Below are 19,844 nucleotides of genomic sequence, written 5' to 3'. Positions count from 1 at the left end.
AATCACTCCCTTTTCTCTTTGAAGCCTTCTTACCTTGAGGCCTAATTGGATAATGGGTCGAACCGACGCTTGTTCAAGTAGGGGCGTTTCAGGCACTTCTTCTACATCATCTTCATGAACATACGAGCTATGATCGGGTGTAAAGTGTAGAGGGGTGCTATTCATAAAAACTTCTGAACCGACAGACACAACTCTGAATTTAGGACAATCTTTAACAATATTTCAACATTCCCACCGGGTTAATGATTTGTTTTTGGTTTTGGTTTTGGCACTATACCAAGCTTGTGCTTGAAGTTCCTACACCATGCAGGAGAAGAAATAGTTATAATGAAAGTAGGTAACAAATTAATAATACAAACAAATAATTATAATAAAATTAGGTAACAAATAAATAATACAATCAAATAATTATAATGAAAGTAGGTAACAAATTAATAATACAAACAAATAATTATAATAAAATTAGGTAACAAATAAATAATACAAACAAATAATTATAATGAAAGTAGGTAACAAATTAATAATACAAAATAATTATAATCAAATTAGGTAACAAATAAATAATACAAACAAATAATTATAATCAAAGTAGCTAACAAATTAATATATTGTTACCTAATCCGCTACATTTTTCCCACTTCGAATATTACCACTAGCTTGTGCCAAGACGTCTCTCCACGTAATAAACGATTGGCTAAGTAATTTCCAAAGACTGGACATCGATTCTTTGGTTCTTTTCCCACCCATTTTCTCAAGAAAATTGGTATGAATAAGACTCCACATTTCTCGCAACTGCATCTCATTACCCGTAAGAGAATTATGAGTAACTTCAACCCAGCTAGTACACAACGCAACATCTTCAAGAAGCGACCAATTCGTATCTGCATTAGTAGTCATTTTGTTGAAAAAAATTGGATTGAAACTTTGAGAGAAAGGTAGGAATGTGGTTGAAAGTAGTTGAGAAAATATGAAATTGTGGTGTAAGGTAGATGATAATGAGAAAGTATTTATAGAAAAGTAAAAACAACTTTTTTTAAAAAAATTCAAAATTTTTTTTCGGATTTTTTACAATTTTTTTTTAAATTTTTATTCAACTAATTAATCCCTGCCATTGGATTTAAAAAAATTGAATTCCAACACTCCAGATTGTGCCACGTGGCACAACAGTAACTTTTCTTAATTTTAAAACTATTTTTTCTTTTTGTTTTATTTATAAAAGAGAATAATATCAATTGTTGATGTCAAATCCAACGGTTGATATTAATTAAGATTTTTTTTACCGTTGCAAATCGGACGGTCCACATTATCTAACCGTTGCAAATCGGATGGTAACTTTTCAAAACTGCGATGCGGGTCCCAGTCGCTGAAAACATGTCGGGTGACGCGCCACCACGCGCGGGTGAGTTGCATGCGCCTGACAGAAAAAAATAAAAAAATGGGCTGATGCCTGGATGATGTCAGATCCATTTCGGGCTCGCGGGCTGGCAATTCCTCACAAGCTTGGTGCTTAGGCATGCACTATCCCTCGGGCTCCCACACGCTAGAGTCAATTGGCCGAGCTCACTACTACAAAATTATCTATAACTGGCGGTCCAAAAACCGACAAAAAATATATATTACTGTCGGATTTTAAGTAAAATCCGACAGAAAATGGATGCAGTGGCGGATATAATAAGCGACAAAATTGCCAGTGTCAGGAAATGAATTTTCCGACAGAAAATACTCTAAAACCAACAGAAATTGTGGCAGATATAACTGACAGAGAATATATTAATAATAAATAAATAAGAGCATTTCTGTCAGTTAAATCTATAGAAAATACTAAAACCGACAGAACTTGTGTTGGTTATAACCGACAGAGAATTTATTAATAAGAATAAATAAAAGCATTTTCTGTTGAATAAAACCGACAGAACATATATTAATAATAAAAAAAATATAAACCACTTTCTGCATCATAAGAATGCCTCGAAGAACATTGGAGAGGGAGAGAGACGATAGATTCGGAATAGCCCATCTTCCAAAAGCCATGGATTTCTTCTGCAGTCTGGACATCCTTGTTTCAAAAGCCATCTACCAGTAAGTGAAACTTCACACTCGAACTTTTTTTTTCCGCCGTTTGTGTAATAATTTCAAGCTTCATTTTCCATATCAACATAGAGTTTTGTATTCAATTCAGAGCTGATTCAGCCTAATCTCAACTACGGGCGTGCAATTAACATTTATTCACCCCAGCACATTCATCATCCATTCCTCTACATTAATGGGATTTGGCAGTGCCAATGCGGAAAAAAAAGAAGACATAGTTCAGAAATACTCACAGAGGGGGCTACTAAAAAGCTTCTATGCCACTTAGATCCATTCATCAAATTCCTAATACACGCATTCTACTTTTTAGGGATCTAAGTAGCACAGAGGACACGACTCATTAAGGCAGAATATTGATTCAGTTATGCACATGCTTGGCTCGAGAATGTATTAGTGGGTACATGCAAGCAAACAAGAACATATTCATGAGCATATTGAACAACATATTTGATTTATGCATGCATGCACAAACCAAGATATTGCCATTATTCCACATATATAACTGGAGATATGGTGTGCACAAGATCGAGCTTGAGTTTGGGGAAGTATGCCTTATACCTTTTCTTGTAGATCTAGAACCTCGATTTTTCTGCTTGTATTAGGCGGATTTCAAATTTTGCAGTTGCTTTATTTGTGTTCTTGACCCTCTCCGCTGATTGTTGAACCTGCACTGAAAGCACACATGCATGAGGGTTTCGTCTATTTTCTAATAAAAAAAGGAAACTGGAAACGGAGATGTCTAAGAAATGGTGGTGTGGGTTGTATTGGTTTTGGGTTGCAGGCCGAGAAGATTAGAGAGGAAGGATGACATATGAGGCTGAAGATTATAGAGAGAAATGAAGAGAGAGGAAGAGAGCTCTCATGGCTCTAGGCAGTGGCGAAGCCAGGATTTTTGGGAAGGAGGGGCGAACTTAAGAGAATGCAAGGGTAAAGAAAAATGGCAACAACTAAATCTTTTTATATAGTAATGTCTTCGATAATTAATCAATACAAACAAATTATAATTGTTGCCGGCAAGGTTTCATGTCATGAAAACGTCGCATAATAGGCTTATTATCAATAAAAGCAAATACATATTTCTCAACGTAAACAAGCATGCTATCACTCAATGTAAAAAAGCAAATATTTCTTGGAATATTTGAAGGAGGAGGAGGACTACTCAGAATATTTGAAGCAGAAGGACTACCCGAAATGTTTGAAGGAGGATTTAAGCATTGTTTCTTATAGTATCGTTCCATTACGTAATTGTAAAATGGAAAGAAAAACAAATCTTAGACTCTTAATCCTAGAGTAAACTATACTAATATCATAATAATTAATCCAACCAACAATTCAATTAATCAATACCAATTAGCATACAAATTATTCAATAAATAAAAATTCAATTCAACTAATCATATGAATAATTGTATACATTATATAATAATTCAATTGATTAATCAATAATCAAGAATTTAAATTTAAATTTTCACCCTAAAAATTAATTTCATAATATCATATCAATAATCAACAACCAATAACTAACTTAGTGCATTACCATATTAATATGATTCTATTTCTATACCAATTAAATAAAATTCGTATTAAATAATTATTTAGGGTTAGGTAGGGATTATAAATTTACCTTTGGATTGAAGTTTGAAGGCTGGCCTGGTGGCAGCCAGCGGCTCAGTGGCTGGCCTGGTGGCAGCCAGCGGCTCAGTGGCTGGCTGGAGCTTGGAGTAAGACTGTGAGAGTAAGAGTAAACGGCGGCTGGAGTGAGCCTGTGAGATGGCTCCATTCCGTTCTGTTGGCTACTGGGATTGGGGGGGCAGCTTTGCTGCTTTCTGTGTGTAACTGGCCTTGAGAAAGGCTGAGAGAGAAAAGAGAGGCTGAATGAGGGACACGCGGTCCCCCCCACCACCATAAATTATATTTTTTCAAACAGACGGTACGACGTCGTTTCGTCTAAGTTTTCTAATTTTTTTTTTACCAGGACCAAAACGACGTCGTTTTGGCCTGGATTTAAATAAAAAAACAGAAAGATTCCACTTTGCTGCAGCAGAATAGAACCAGTTCGAAGGAACAGAGGGAGCGGAGCTGCGGAGGGGCTGGGTTTTCCGGCAGGAGGGGAGGGGCTAAACCTGCGCTGGGGCTGTGTTTTCCGGCGAGGAGAGTGGCGGTCGCCACTCCTCGCCCTCACGTGGCTTCGCCACTGGCTCTAGGCTCGAGGCTAGAGAGAAGAGGGGATAAGAGCTCAATGGCAGAAATGGGAAATTAAGGAAGTGGGAAGGGGGAGGGGTTTTATTTTGGAATCTTTTCATTACTGTCGGTTAAAACCGACAGAAACATTTTTTTAAATAAAAACCGACAAAAACATTTTCATTACTGTCAGTTATAACCGACATAAACAAAATGGCAGCAAAAATCCCCCCAAAATTCCCTCCCAAAATCCCCCCAAAATTTTGTTTCGATTTAAAAAAATAAAATAATAATTGTTTGGTTTAATAAATAAATAAATAATATGTATTTAAATTAAATACGTTTTTAAAAATTAAATAAATAATTGTTTGGTTTAATAGATAATAACCCATGTAAAATATGCGATAAAGAAACAAAAATATAATTGTACAATGAAAATGTCATCACACAAACTAAATATTGTCTAATCAATACTTGAAAAACATAAATAAAAATTTAGCACAAATTACTTTTCCCACTTCAAAATTTAGGAAAATTTAACGGAGATATGCATTCTACGAAACTAGTTTCCATGATCTAACCGTCAAACTTGTTTGTAGATACTACAAGATCGCATATGTAAAAAAATCGCAAAAAAAAAAATTCAAAGATTAGGTAACAAAACAAAAGTTTTCAACAGTTATAAACAAAAAATCACAATTTAACGATTATTTTAGCTTCGGTTTTGATGATTTTTACAGCTACAATCCTCGACCTTATAAGAATGCAATGAACGAATTCGATCTTCAATTTAAAATATTTACACTAGTGGGTACCACAAACTCTTATTTTATACTTAATGGAAGTATAATATTAACTCTAAGTATTTGTTTAATCTACCGTTTTGACGCGATATGCATTATACGAAACTTTTTTCAACGATTCAACCGTCAAACTTGTTTGTACACACTTTAAGATCGCATACATAAAAAATCACAAAAAACAAACATTTAGAGATTAGGTAACGAAACAAAAGTTTTCGATGGTTATAAACGAAAAATCACAATTTAACGGTTATTTTAGCTTCGATTTTGATGATTTTTTATAGCTACACTCCTCAACCCTATAAGAATGCAATGAATAAATTTGATCTTCAATTTAAAATATTTACACTAGTAGATCTTACTTTATACTTGATGGAAGTATAATATTAACTCTCAAGTGTTTGTTTAATCTACCGTTTTGACGTGATATGCATTCTAAGAAACTTTTTTCAACGATCCAACAGTAAAACTTATTTGTACACACTCTGAGATTGCATATGTAAAAAAATTGTAAAAAACAAACATTTAGAGATTACGTAACAGAACAAAAGTTTTTGACAGTTATAAACGAAAATCACAATTTAACTATTATTTTAACTCTGATTTTAATGATTTTTTTACAGCTACACTCCTCGACCCGATTTTAACAAAAAATCACAATTTTAACGATTTTAACAAAAAATCACAATTTTAAAGATTTTAATGATTTTTTACAGCTCTGGTTATAAACGAAAAAAATATATTAAAACATGTGTTTATTTATTTATTTTTAATCAATATAAAATTTTAAAATAATAAAATCAGACATGATAGAGTATACCACATGTTCATGTGTGTTTATGTGCCAGACAATGTGCTTTGTGACGCATTGAAAAAAATTGTTTGAATTTCTTTGTATCTTGTTGCTTGCCTGTGAGGGAGTATAATCCTTATTACAAAAATGATAGAGCTTCATATTGTAGTCCGTTGTTATTATTCTCTCAGAAAATTTATGGCTCTGTGGGAATTGGGTTCATTAGACTTTAGGGTCATGAGTGAAAAAAAATATTTAAAATATGTGTTTATTTATTTATTTTTAATCAATATAACATATTAAAATAATAAAATTTTCATTTATGTCGGTTATAACCGCCAGAATACTAAAATAATAATCGTCAGAAAGTAAAATAATAAAATAATCAATTTCTGTTGGTTATAACCGTCAGAATCTTCAAAAATATTTTACAAAAAAAGATTCAAAAATATTGTCGGTTATAACCAACAATATGTTTTTTATATCCACCAGGACTTTATGTCGGATATAACCGACAAAATTTTTCTAATATCCGCCACTAATTAAATGATGTGTTGGATATATTTTATCTGACATGATTTTTCTAATATCCGCCATCATCATCCGCCACCTAAAGCTAATATTGTAGTAGTGGCTCTTGGGCCTGTTTGCTGGCATGTCCCCTGAGCAACAACCCACGGTGGAGTGCTCTAAGGGGGGGGGGGGGGGGGGGGGGGGGGTCATAAGATATATAGATCCTTTGTTTCAATTTTGTTTTTTACTTTGGGCCCTGACAAAGGATTGAAGCTCATAAAGCTCGTTAGATCTTTAAGATTAAACTGGAATAAATAATTCGTTAAATTTAAATTATTTAAGTATATTGCAAGTAAAGAAACATTATTTTTCATGTTCAAGAGAAGAAAAATAAACATAAAGAAAATTTATCACCTTCAATCATTCTATTTCTGCAAAAATTAGAATCGAAAAGTTTTCTTTAAAATATGCAAAGGAATTGGAATCACCTCTTTTCCCCTCTACATTTCTCACCTTCACTGAGTTGAACCCAAATTTCTATAGTTTAACAAATGAGAACGAATCCTCAGTTTCACCTTCTAGTCTTGCCGGCTTGCCAGCCAGCAGATTTATGACCATTACAAATCTTGAAAATAAAATTGAAAAATAAAATTTTAATACGTTATGAACAACCACTAGTACAGTTTTATCACTTAAAACAAGCCACTTGTCAAAACGGTGACCAATATATATATTACAAAAATAGATTCATATAAAATCTACCCCAGATAACTTGGCAAATGCGTTGTGTGATCGTGATACGTAATCATTTTTCTCCTTTATATTTATTTTCTTTAACAAATAATAACTTTGATAGAAAGGCACGTCGGATGTTTAGCTAAATCAGACTCTTTGGTTGTTCTTGTGTGACTTTGCAAAGTCCAAAGCCCTCCTCAGAACCTCACTCCCTTAGTATTAATCCACCAGATCCATGGGACTCTTGCCCTCCAAGCTCCCAACACTCTCCTGTTCTTGCTCTTAGGGTTTTTGTCCCTCCTTTAACACCTCTCACTATATCTTCACCCCCAACACCTAACTTAATTTCCACATCTCTCAATCTTCTTCTTCATCACCAATAACACCGAGGTATGTTTCTTTATGCTTTTGTTGTTTTGTTTTATGGAACTTGTGCATGCGTATATAGAAATGTTCTCTTGTTAGACTGTATGTCTGATTAGAATACATGATATAGGAAAAATGTTCTTTTATCACACTGTCTAGCTACTTAACATGGCAAGGAAACATTACCCTACAAATTATGAATTCGATACTTTGTTAATTTTCGTTCCTTTTCGTTTTTTAACCAATATGATTTCAGGAGCAGAGCCAGGAATTTACTTTTTTGATCGTTATTTGATGGGATTGAACAAGGAAGACAAAGAAACAATAAGTTACTTGGAGCAACGAAGAATTGTGGAGACAAGAACAGCTTGCTTTTGGTCAGTTCTGGTGAGTGTGGTTGGAGGACTCATGTTAGGGTGGTGGGAGTATCAGTATCATCCTGCAAATAAGCAGCTGTGGATGGTGCCCTTTGGTCTCGTCCTATTTGCTACCCCAGCCATCGTTTGGTTCTCCGTCGTGGCCTCCGATATCTGTAATCCGAACAACCATTATGTTCTGAGGGTGAGTCAACCCGTTCACCTCAATGACTCGGTGGTTCCGGCCAAAAAAGATGAGCAATGGAGTAACCATGTGGATCGTGTATAGATATTAAAAAAATAATAAAATTATATATATATATCTGTTAACATGCGTGGAGTTTTTCTATAAGAGACCTGTTGACTATTAATTAATTTTTGTGGTTTATCTTGATATAGAATTACATTAGTAGTACGATTTAGTTTTGGTAGTTGCTGTATAAAGTTAGGAAACACTTCGTTTTTAATTTTAAAAAAAATAAAATAAAACTACATATTGAAATGATTATCAAGCAAGCCTAAGTTTTTCATTCTAAAAACTCTATTTAATAGTATCTGTAATCAATTTAAAAAGGAAAATTTTATTTGAACTCATATAACATTTTTACACACCCAACTTGCTCTCTACACCTATATTATTTTTAATTAAAGATTTAATATCTTTTTAAACTCAAATTTACTATCTAAACTACCCTCATAAATCCAATTCAATATATATATTTATCTTTACACCCATTCCTTACCGATTTTCTCGCTGATTGATCACCTTACTTCGGAGGTTTGCTATTACAAGCTGATAGATCAGTAGAAAGAATAAACACAAGCTCATGATCAAACAAAAATATGAACTATATCAAACATAACTAGTCTACCATAATATCATACCTTAAGACCCTTTCTACCTACACTTTTCTGGACCTCTTCAAGCATAGTGATCCCCCTAGTATCGATGCTTCCAACATCTGTAATTTGATTTTAATTTTAGCATTAGACTCGTAGTAAAGCTAAAAGGCAGATATCGTAAAAGTTTAATTTGTGACCGTTGCAGATTGATCACTTGCCAATATCTATTATAACATAGTGTAAGCTTGTTTCTCCAGAAGATTTTATCTTGTCTTCCTCCTCATGTACCACTTTGAGATCCTATGAACCAAATTTTGTGCATAGATTAAATCTCTATCCTGCTTACTACGTTTTCTTCATATATCGATATCTAGCTTGTATTTTATTACCTTTCCCTTAAATAGTTTGCATTAGCAAAAGTAGATATTGGTGCATCAATTTGAAGAATAATAACTCGTGGAATATTATTCAAAACGTATAATCTATGTTTCTACAAATCGACGATGGGGTCTCATCACTGGACAAAGAGGATACTTGACATCTCCCTTCCTCACCACGGCATTCAAGGTCATGGCTCCTCTGTTTGCTGTTTATCCAAGGCGTTTGGCTTCTATTAGAATTATTCTTTTATCAAGTTTGAAGATTAAGCTGTACTTCCTCAAGATGAAATAGATATTGAGCCTTATATGCTTGGAAACATATGGATGTCTAGTTTATGAAGAATTTTACGGTTCGTGATTTTCGATTTTTCTAAAAGATGTTATTGCTATTTATAGTGCAGACAACACATAATGATGATTTCTTGCAAATAAATGGCTCACATAAATGTCGATTAATTGCGTGATGAAAGTAGGATAAGCATTGCGTGATAGTAGAGTTTGATTATTTGAGATGTGGGGTTATTAATAAATTTTGATTTTATTGTTAATTTCATCTTGTACTTGGTAGTAATTATGCAATAGGGTAAAAAAAAATAATTCACAATTAAAATTAAAATTTGATGTAAAAAGAAATTATATATGTTCAAATAAAATTTCTCATTTAAAATCACAGACAGGGGATTGGGTGGTATATGGGTCAGGTTTGTGTGGTTATAATCACATCATTGATTCATTCATTGTTAAATAATATAAAAGGGAAGAGAGCTGTCGGGGAATCAAGTTTATATGATATAACATAAACAGGTTAACAATGTTGCCTACCCTAGTTTTGCATTGTTCCAAATAATATTGATGCTCATCGATAAAAAAAAAGTCTTTCAGGGAATCTTCTCTTTCCTCGAGTAAAAGATTATTTTAGTGAAACTCTGAAAGCGTGATTACTCAAAAAAAATTTAAGTAAAACTTTGAATACGTGTAATCAATGGAAAAACCATACATCTCAGGTACACGTAAACGTTGTACCCTTTGTAGGAGTTGAAACTAACATTAAAGTGGTTTGCTTGGATAGTCATCTTTTTACTACTAAGCCACAGGCTACTCGGATTTTAATTGAAGGCTTATTTTATGAAATGCTTCTTGAAACTCGACTTCACCTAACTTTCTTTCTAGAGCCAAAATTTTACGATTTTACACCTTGAACCTCTATTCACTTCACTTTAACAAGATTCTGTCAAATCAGTAAAAATGGCGTTTACCTTGCTAATGTGACCATGATGGATCCGCTAATTTGCTGATGTGGCAGTCACATCAACTTTTTTATGCCAATTGGTGGCACCCTCCCCCAATCCAAACCTTTCTTTCTGTCTCACTCTCTTTCCTAGCCCCATTTCCCAAGCCGCCGTCACCGAGCCGCCTCCCCACCATGAGCACTCTTGCCACCACACGCCACCATCCACTCTCCCAAGAAGACACCTCCCCATGCCTAGCACTTTCTGTGGTTAATACAGCACGAGGAACAGCTGCAACGGGCGGCGACTTCCGTGCCTGTATATAGGGGTGGATTTTTTTGCCAAATTACCGTGCCAACCGAATTGCCAACCGTGCCATACCGATTTTGTGCCAAATGTTTCGTACCAATCGGTAATGGTACGGTATTGTACCGTACCGAAATTTCATGGTACGGTATTGGTAATGGATACCATTACCACGGTATTACCATACCATACCGAAAATACAATATAATATATAATTTATAACTTATATAATAGATAATTATATAACACATATTTATAATATTCCAATAATTTGAAAATAAAATCCTAATTATATTAGCATTGTTGTTGGTGACTTTGATCTCTTGAAATTGTGGAAATCAAACACAAAAGAGTTCCTAATTCTTTCACAAATATCCAAAATATCTTTGTAACCGCCACTTCTAGTTTTGCTAGTGAAAATGCATTTAGCCTAAGGAGGAGGGTTGTGGACCCTTTAGGGTATCATTTTATCCTAAAATAATGGAGGCACTAGTGCGTACTAGTGGTTGGCTTAGGGCAAATGAAGTAAACTTCTACAAGGAACCAACGGAAGATATGCTTCAATTTTACAAGGAAATGGAAGAAGAGAAAACAAGAAATATATGCTTTAATTTTTTAGTAAATTTGTTATTAAATGGTTTTCAACTTTAATTCTTCTTGCTACTAATTAATATGTTTTCTTTGTTTGTAATGTAGGCTTGACACAAACTCAATCTTCTACAAGTTCAATGTCTCCTCCAAAAGCTTCGACATCTTAAGCTTGAATAATTGATCAATGAATTCTACTTTTTGAAGTTTACTTCCAACTTTCATTTGGTTTGAAACTTTAATTTCTATTTGGATTGTTAACTTCTATTTGTTTTGATTCGTAACTTCTATTTGGATTGTAAGCTTAATTTTCATGATGAATCTTGATGCATCTTTTGAATTATTATGTGTGTGAATTGTGAATGATGAATAATAGATGAATTTAATCTATAATGTATGAGATAAAGGTACAAAAAAAAGTTTTTCCCTTGAATTGGGTTAAAAAAACAAAAACAGATTTTGTCCCAAAACAAAATGGCAATTACCATTGCCATACAATGCCAACCGAACTTTTGGCAATACCGAAAGTTTGGTACGGTAATGGTAATAGATTTTACCAAACCGAAAGTTTGGTACGGTAATTGGTACAAGGGGTTTGGTACGGTAACCGTACCGAACCCACCCCTACCTGTATATGCCCTAACACACGCATAAAGACACATATACGCACATGCATACACACATACATACATAAACATATAAATTTTTACTAGTTCGCTATTTGTCTGTCGAGAAGTCCGAGGAAAGTGAAAAAAAAAAAGGAAAACTAATGAAAAGGGCTTGAAAACTTTGAGTTTTAATGATAAGGACAAAATAAAGGGTAAAGTGAATAGTACCAGGATTGACTTTTTAGTGTAAAAATATGATTTTTCGTTAAAGTGAACAGTACCGGGTGTTTTTCGTTAAAATTCCCAAAAAAAAAAAGAAATTACTTTGCTATTCTCGTAATCGATAAACATGTAATCATATCCCAATTTCACTTTCGCAAAGCAAACGAAAATCAAAATTTCAAGAGCTGCATATCTTTTCTTCCTTTTCTTTTTCACGAAGAGTTTATGGGAAGCCAAACAGAAAATCACAGAAAAACTATGCTAAAAACATTCACTGCAACATTTCCACCCTCTTCTGAAAATCTGGAATCTAAGAACACTAAATGCACGTAAAGTTCGATGAGTAAATGATCAAATGGGGGCACGCAGTGGCAAGAGAGCTCAGAGCGGGGAGTTGGGGTGGTGCTGGCTTGGGAAATGGGGTTGGGAAAGAGAGACGGAGAAAGAAAGAGGAGGCGTGGGGAAGGTCCCGCCAATTGGCATACAAAAAGTGATGTGGCTGCCACGTCAGCAAATTAACGGGTCCGGTCCATCACCACATCAGCAAAGTTAACACCAATATAACAGATTGGATAGAATCTCGCCAAAGTGGAGCGAATATTGAGTTTCAAGGTGTAAAGTGGCAAAATTTTAGTTTTAAGGGGAAAAATGAAATTGAGAGTGAGTTCCTTGGGGCATTACAAAAAATAAGCTAAAAACTGCAAGAAAGAAGCGAGCAAGTGAATCAAAACTAACTTTATCCAGTGGAACACACTTGCGCCTGATTTATGATCAGCAAATATTTGGTGATTTACAACTTCAAACCCAATTTTCAGCCAACTGGACATCCAAATTATCACCCCAAGTCTACATCAACATCCCGTGCAATGTGAATGAGTTACTGGCAATTACAATTTCCAGCAACGAATAGTTTGAGGAAGTAGAGCAAACTTAGCTACACATCAATATAGATTTATACATCTCAGTATAAAATCTTCGACGCAACTACTTCAAGCACAGCCTTTTTCCCATATCCAAGAAATTGGGGTACACGTAGTTTGGACGAGGGACAAGACATGGAGGAGAAGAACAATCTGTATAAAAAATTGATGGGTAGCTAACTGAGTTTTTTCCCCAAGCAATCACTTTCCTAGTTTCCTGTTAGGGTGATCCTTCTGAATCCAATTTTTCTTCAATGTATAAAAGTAAAAATAAATAACCATGACTCAAATTTAAATCCTCTCCTAACTATAGACTAAGTTGACTAAATTGGACACGGGGTAATACACCTTTTTAGACCCATTGTAATCAGCATGTATGAGTCCGTAAAGATATCTAAATGGCTGGTGGGAGGTAAAAGTATAGGAATTCACCAAGCATCAAGCCTCAGTATCTGAAAGTGTCGGAAACTCCAGTCCCCGAAGGGCAGGTACGTTGTCTAAATCCTCTTTTGAGAACAGTGGTAAGAGCCACAGTGCCTTCTTCGTGCCGAAAACCTACAGGACAGGATAAGAGTTAAAAATTATCAAATGTCTGATGGAAAAGGGGGTTACATAAGCAGTGAGAGAGAGAGAGAGAATTCCACCTGCTCAAAATTCTTCTTCCTGCCCAAGTCGTACTTCCATCTGATTGCTCCTCTCTTTTCATGAACCTGAAACATTGTTTCAAATAGTTGCATACAATTGCGATGTAATAAGACATGATAAATCATAAACATGTGGCATTATTAAATTCTTTGTAGATTCAGGTTACTCTGATATTTGGATCATTTTAGGCAACTGTAGCAAATTCTTATTGTACAATGTATGTATTCATAAATTAATATAGAACCTCAAGCAGAGGGTAGTAGCCAGATGAACATAATTTTATCAGGTAATTCAGGTCTCAAATGGTAAGTGCAAACTGTGAAAATATTCATAAATCTCAAAAATGGTAGAAAGAAAGTAGCAGGTGAGTGTATTACCTCAACCGTAGTAGTGTTGCTTGACAGAAGGGACGCATGCATAACCACAAAACAAAGAAGACTCAGTGCAAAGGCTAAATTAAGCACTGCAACAAGGTAAACAATCTTTAAGGAGCAAGTAAACAATGAAAGTGGAACCAATATGTGGACATGAAACTGATTTACTCGGTGGAATATTACCAAATGTCAAAAAAATGACTGCAAGATTTCCAGGAGATTCAGAATGATCCGTGGCTTCAGAGAAGAAATCGATAAAATTTGGCAGCAAAACTAAGGTATCCATTGTTGTCTCCAGAAATGTATAAAGCTTTCAAGGCACAAACAGAAACTGGAACGAGTGAGCAAAAACAAAGGGACAGTAAAATAGCCAATTACTACTACTTTTAAAGTTTATTTGCACACCAGAAGGTATTTATTTTATAATCAATTGCATTTCCCATCTCTCTCTACGACCCCAACTTCCCCCAACACACACACATGTCAAAGATAACTCAAACATCTCCAGTTCCCAGCCCTAGATTCTGTGGGATTGCCAGCCTTTGAACAAAAAATCTGGTGGGGAAGGAAATCTACACAAATTTCTTATTTCGTGAGTCATGACTGCAAGTACATTAATAAGAAAAAGGAATATGTCATTACCAAGAAAAGAAGAAAAAACTTGTAGTTGCGTGCACCAACACAATTCACCACCCAAACACAATGGTGATCCATCTTAAGTACACATCTTTGGCCTACAGAGCATAAAAGAAAACAAAAAGATTATCACTTAATAGACAGTTTCACTGATCACTGAATGTTAAATAAGGATAGCGACAATGTTCCAAAGTTGTCAGGTTATCAATGATGACATAGAGTTGCAAACAAAGAACACGCCAAAAGGACACATGCTACCACAATTTAAATAACTGGATAGGATGTTAAAGACGTCAGATTGACATTTAACAGTCTTAAACCATCTCTCAATGCATATCCTTGCTGACCAAGTTCTCAGGAACTTCCATAAACAGTGGCAAAGAGAGAAACATCCAACGGTAAATGATAACTTTATTGATAAAACCTCTAGAAACTTTATTGATAAAGCTGACAACGCAAAAATGTGAGAGTGAATTCATATATTTGGTACCACCCATGGGACTGGGAATATTTTCTAGGGAGATTCTATCAAGGATAAATGGCATCTCCTTGCAAGAAATATAAAAATCAAGGATAAAAGGTACTCTTACATGCATATTGGAAGCAAAGAAGAAAAATAAATGCTCCATGGGAAAATGCACAAAAATCAATAATGCATGCCCAGATACAAGCAACATATGTATCGTCAACATTAGAAAAAAAGTTGCTTACAGACAGAGCAATGATGGCATCGTGGTGGCTTGCCATTTTGGCATCGACTACAATACCCTACTTGTGGTCTTCTTTCTCGTCCATCTGAAGATTGTGTTGAAGTGAATGCCTCAGGTTCGATATTTTCTGACAAAGTCAGAGAACTACCAGCCTCTAAGTTTTCCTCCTCTATTAGAGGTTTCCAATTTTCCGGAACAGAACCAGGATCTTTAAAGACTACCATAAAGTAACTCCACAGTAACATTACAAGCTGCAACAAAATACAAATTCAAACCGAGGGCCAAACTCAAGAGTTAGTTTTCTACCAAATCAATCTTTCTACTCAATTCGGCCTTCTCAGAAGTCATAAACAAATAACATTATTTATCAATGTATTCTCATTTTAAATTTTGCTATAACAAGCTTGAAAAAATCATATATGACACGAAATCAACATTCACTCTCCTTAGTCTTTGTCAAAGGCAAAACTCCCACGGGTCCTCGACGTAAGTATGAAACGTACCTCTCTACTTACTAAGTTTTTTAGAACAGTTGTAAACCAGCCAGCAAAACTGAACCCAATATTTGATTTGTCTCCCCGAATTTCAGGTCTAATTTCAAATCCAGCTCTTATTAGCTTGTCAGACATTCGAGACCAACTTCGTTCAAGCTCATCCATCAATCTAAATTAGTAAATTGTACTAACTAATCTAAATTGTGCTCATTGCAGCAGTTATCAATCTAATTAATCTACTTCGATGCTATCTAACCACGTCAATTTAACTCTATTAATTAGACTCTAATCATACAAACAATAGCATCAACAGAAATTAACACACAACACACAAAATAAAAATCAAATCTTTTTCCAAAATAAAAACTGGGTTGTTTACAATTTCCAATTTCCCGATTGCCCTTTAATTAAGATTAAAAAACAACAGAAAAGGGAAAAAAAGAGAAAACTTGAAGCATCCACAACTGAAATAGTTGAGAATTACCAGAATATGGAACATTACGATGATGAAGAAAGCTAGAAACGAGTGGACCCCGCCGCGGAGCAGCTCGGGGCCCCAAGTGACGACGACGATGGCGTAGTAGGAGACGGAGATGATGGCGGCGACGAGGAGGATCATGAAGTAACCGATGACTTTGAGGCCGGAGCAGAGCCTGAACATGTTTATCTCCATTCCGGAATTGATTGGGACTCGAAACGGCCGAGATATCCCGATTTGGAATTGGGGGAGGGTGATTGGCCGCCTGGTTCGCGGGGGGAAGAGGCGTTTCCAGATGTCAGGAGCCAGGATTAAGGTGTTCCGGAGAAGGATTGTAGTGTTCCGGGATTTGGAGATGGAAGCGGTAATGGACTCTCCAGAGTGAAAAGTCGACTTCTACTTTTGACATTTTACTGCTGCACTAGTTGTAACCGAGTTTGGTACTTTGGGCGCGTCGGAGGATTTGTCACAAACCCATTCCACCTCTTCGTCTCCCCGCCCACCAACTTCAAACCTATGCTAAAAGTCAAATTTTAGCCCAAGATTTCCCCCGAACACCACCCAACCCAAGTTAAAATATTGGGCTAAAAGGGGAATGCTAAAACTGGGCTAAATTCCCCCTATCCGCGTGGACTCGCCACAATTTGGGCCACTCTCGGCCCGCCCACTCGCGGACGCGCCCCAAGGGCCTGGTTTGCATTTGCTCCCGACAACGCAGGGTCCCACTGCCAGGGCCCTGTCGGCCACTACCCCCAACCTAACGGCTCTTTTCCTCATCCGACGACCATCATTTAAGGACCGTTGGTTGATCGAACGGTCCAAATTCAAATTTCATTTTTAAAAAATATGTTATTTTAAAATATATTGAATCCAACGGCTGAGATCGAATGTAATCAAATCTAACGGTAAAAAAAGGATCTAACGGCCCAAATTTAAATCCAACGGCTAAAATTATTTAAAAAAATTATTTAACTCAAAATTTACCCAAAAACTCTATAAATACCTATGTATTTGTTCAAACATCCACACAAAACTCAATTTTCTCCTACAATTCTTCCAATTTATCTTTCTACCATTTCTTTCCATTTCCAAATTATTCAACATGGCAAAAGAGCATGTTACAGGTCGTAATTGGGCTAAATTGTCGTTTGAAGGCCTGCTTTGTGAAAAATTTAATGATTTTTCAATATTTATCGGAATTTAAATTTTTTTAGATTAAAATGTTCACAAAATTAATTTACAATAGTCTACATATTTATTTTTTTTTTTAAATTGATTTAAGAAAAATATTAGCCTAAGTTCATTATTTAATAATCCCGGGCTAAAATTTTAGGCCATAAGGGTTGGAGCAGAAAGCTGTTTCTGGGCTAAAAGCCAAATTTTCCGGGCTAAAAAATTTGGCTTTTAGCCCAAGGGTTGGAGATGGTCTTATGAAGACAAAATTTGTAGTCTAAATTTTGTGTAAATAAAATAGAAGTAGATGATTAGGTTACTGCATAGTATTGATTAACGTGCTTATTTTTTATTGGTGACACATCATTTATTTTTCAAATTTAGTATGTACATCATTACCTTAAACAAAAAAACAATTATTTGTTTTAGTCATATTTTATTGAGAGATTATAGAGAAACCAGCAGTTGGCGAGCAAGAGAATTTGATGATTATGATGTGATGATTTATCATTCTATTTTTTTTTCTTTTTTTGGTGAATAGAGGGGGTGAAGAAATCCCAGACGAACTAATACATAGCATTAATAACAATAGAGCGGCTCATAAGGACACCTACAAGATCATTTGTTAGATGTTGCATAAGCCATTAGGGAGGAAACTGAAAAGAACACAACCCAAGGTCCAAATTGTAGCTCCATTTGGCTAGCTAATCTGCAACATTGTTCACTTCCCTGAAAATATGCTTTAGTTCACAAAGCTCAATTCTCTCCTCAAATCCCTACAACTTTTCAAAAGGACAGCAAGGGGTGAAAAGCATCTTGCACATTCAACTTGTGCCAACCGAAAACATGAAGCTCCCACTTCAACATAACATGCATTCGAGAAGGAGGTTTATCAATTTTTAGAAGGGAATCCATCCATTCATATGCATATCCAACAATAACCTTTTTAGGATCACTAGGGTGGGAGAAAGCCACATTAAAAATCTGGTGGTTCCTCCATTTCCAGATATACTAGCAAGCAAGGACAAACAAACAATTTCATGCAATCTTGTTAGATCACATTACCTTGGACGTCATGTTAGCCATCAACCAGGCTTCCAAGTCCAAATTAAAAGTATTGCGCAATTGAGAAGGAATCCGAAAAATATCCCAAATGCATTCAGCTCTGCTACATTCCCTCAGAATATGTGTGATGGTCTCCAATGGGCAAGAACAAAGGTTGCAAGAGGAATTCACAATTAAGTTTCTTTCGGTTCTTTGCTCATTAGTAAGTAACTTACCTTGACCAATGGGCCAAAGGAAGAATTTAAGTTTGGGGGGGAGGGGATTTTGAGAGTCCAAATCCCAAGCCAATAAAAACAGGCCTTTTTTTACAATCATATAACACATTATAGGCCATTTTTACAATGAAAGTTCCATTTGAAGTGCATCCCCATATAAGTTTGTCCTCTTAATCACCAAAAGTCCCAGCAGGCCAACTAATTATTTTTTGGACCAAGTTTTTTGGAATAGCAGATCTTAGCTTACTAATGTCCCACCAACCACCCCGAATGAAAGAAGAGATTGGAAAGTCCTCATCGGGAAAGTTATTAGCATCAATATAATTAAATAAAGGATCATTCAACACCCAATGGTCTTTCCAAAACTTGACACCATCACCTTTCCTAATTCTCCATTTCATTCATTTGCGCAACAAATCAGTTCCATAAAGAATTCCTTTCCAAGTGTAAGAGTAGTCAAATTCATTTCCAAGTGTAAGAGCAGTCAGACTTCTTATGTAATTTAGTATCCAAAATAGAGTTCCCTTGCAAGTATTTCGCCTCATAGATTTTTGCCCAGAAACTTGTATCCTTAGCATGAATTCTTCATCCAAATTTACACTAATAAATTAAACAGTTTGCGCGATAAGGGAGAATTTGTCGCTCAAAGCATTTTTAGGTCGCACAAAAACTATGGCGATGCACAAATCGAGAAGGTCGTGAAAAAAGGCCTTACGCGATGCTTTGGTCTTCGTCGTGCGAAAGTTATACGTATAAGGGCCTTCGTCATACAATATATAAGGGTACAAGTGTACTTTGTGACGAGAAATTTCTGGGAACGTAAAAAATTTGTTTGGAAATAATTTGCACAACGAAGTGTATAAGATGCGCATAATTTTGTGCAACAATCAGTCGGCATCGTCCAAGTGAAATTTTAGAAAATAAATAAATTAATAGAATAAAAGGGAAATTATAAAAAAAATTCATACAAATGACAAAAAAAAAAGCAAATTAATAAATAAAAAATATTTTTTTATTTATAATATAAATAAAAAATGTACGTACAAATACAAAGTTTTAAAAGAAAGCGGGAACAAAACTATGAAAACAAAGTGGAATAATCAATAGGCAAATCGTTCAGAGG

The 19,844-nt window shown here is 35.3% G+C and overlaps 1 protein-coding gene and 1 long non-coding RNA gene across 2 annotated transcripts; one reads left to right on the top strand and one right to left on the bottom strand.

The window, feature by feature from the left end:
- Positions 1-7,158: 7,158 nt before the first annotated feature.
- LOC103427673 (uncharacterized) lies at positions 7,159-8,210 on the top strand. The gene is made up of 2 exons (XR_528366.4): positions 7,159-7,503; positions 7,736-8,210. It is a non-coding gene; the product is annotated as an uncharacterized lncRNA (long non-coding RNA).
- A 4,521-nt stretch (positions 8,211-12,731) lies between these two features.
- Positions 12,732-16,765, bottom strand: LOC103419435 (probable protein S-acyltransferase 12). Its single transcript, XM_029099722.2, has 7 exons — positions 16,275-16,765; positions 15,298-15,547; positions 14,593-14,684; positions 14,134-14,260; positions 13,954-14,039; positions 13,576-13,641; positions 12,732-13,486 (listed from the first exon to the last, which is right to left on the bottom strand). The coding sequence occupies exons 1-7, from the start codon at positions 16,461-16,463 to the stop codon at positions 13,370-13,372; spliced, it is 927 nt and encodes a 308-aa protein (XP_028955555.1). The 5' UTR covers positions 16,464-16,765; the 3' UTR covers positions 12,732-13,369.
- Between the last annotated feature and the right edge of the window lie 3,079 nt (positions 16,766-19,844).

The sequence above is a fragment of the Malus domestica genome, chromosome 01 (assembly GCF_042453785.1).
Source record: "Malus domestica chromosome 01, GDT2T_hap1".
Taxonomy (NCBI): Eukaryota; Viridiplantae; Streptophyta; class Magnoliopsida; order Rosales; family Rosaceae; genus Malus; species Malus domestica.
This window is presented reverse-complemented; position numbering and strand designations above follow the sequence as displayed.

Excerpts from the sequence above, each read along its gene's own strand:
- LOC103419435 (XM_029099722.2), bottom strand. The coding sequence starts at position 16,463 with ATGGAGATAAACATGTTCAGGCTCTGCTCCGGCCTCAAAGTCATCGGT. Across the intron at positions 14,261-14,592 it reads AGTTTTTTCTTCTTTTCTTG|CTTTATACATTTCTGGAGAC; the intron begins GTAATGACATAT and ends GTGCCTTGAAAG. Across the intron at positions 13,642-13,953 it reads GCAACACTACTACGGTTGAG|GTTCATGAAAAGAGAGGAGC; the intron begins GTAATACACTCA and ends ACAATGTTTCAG.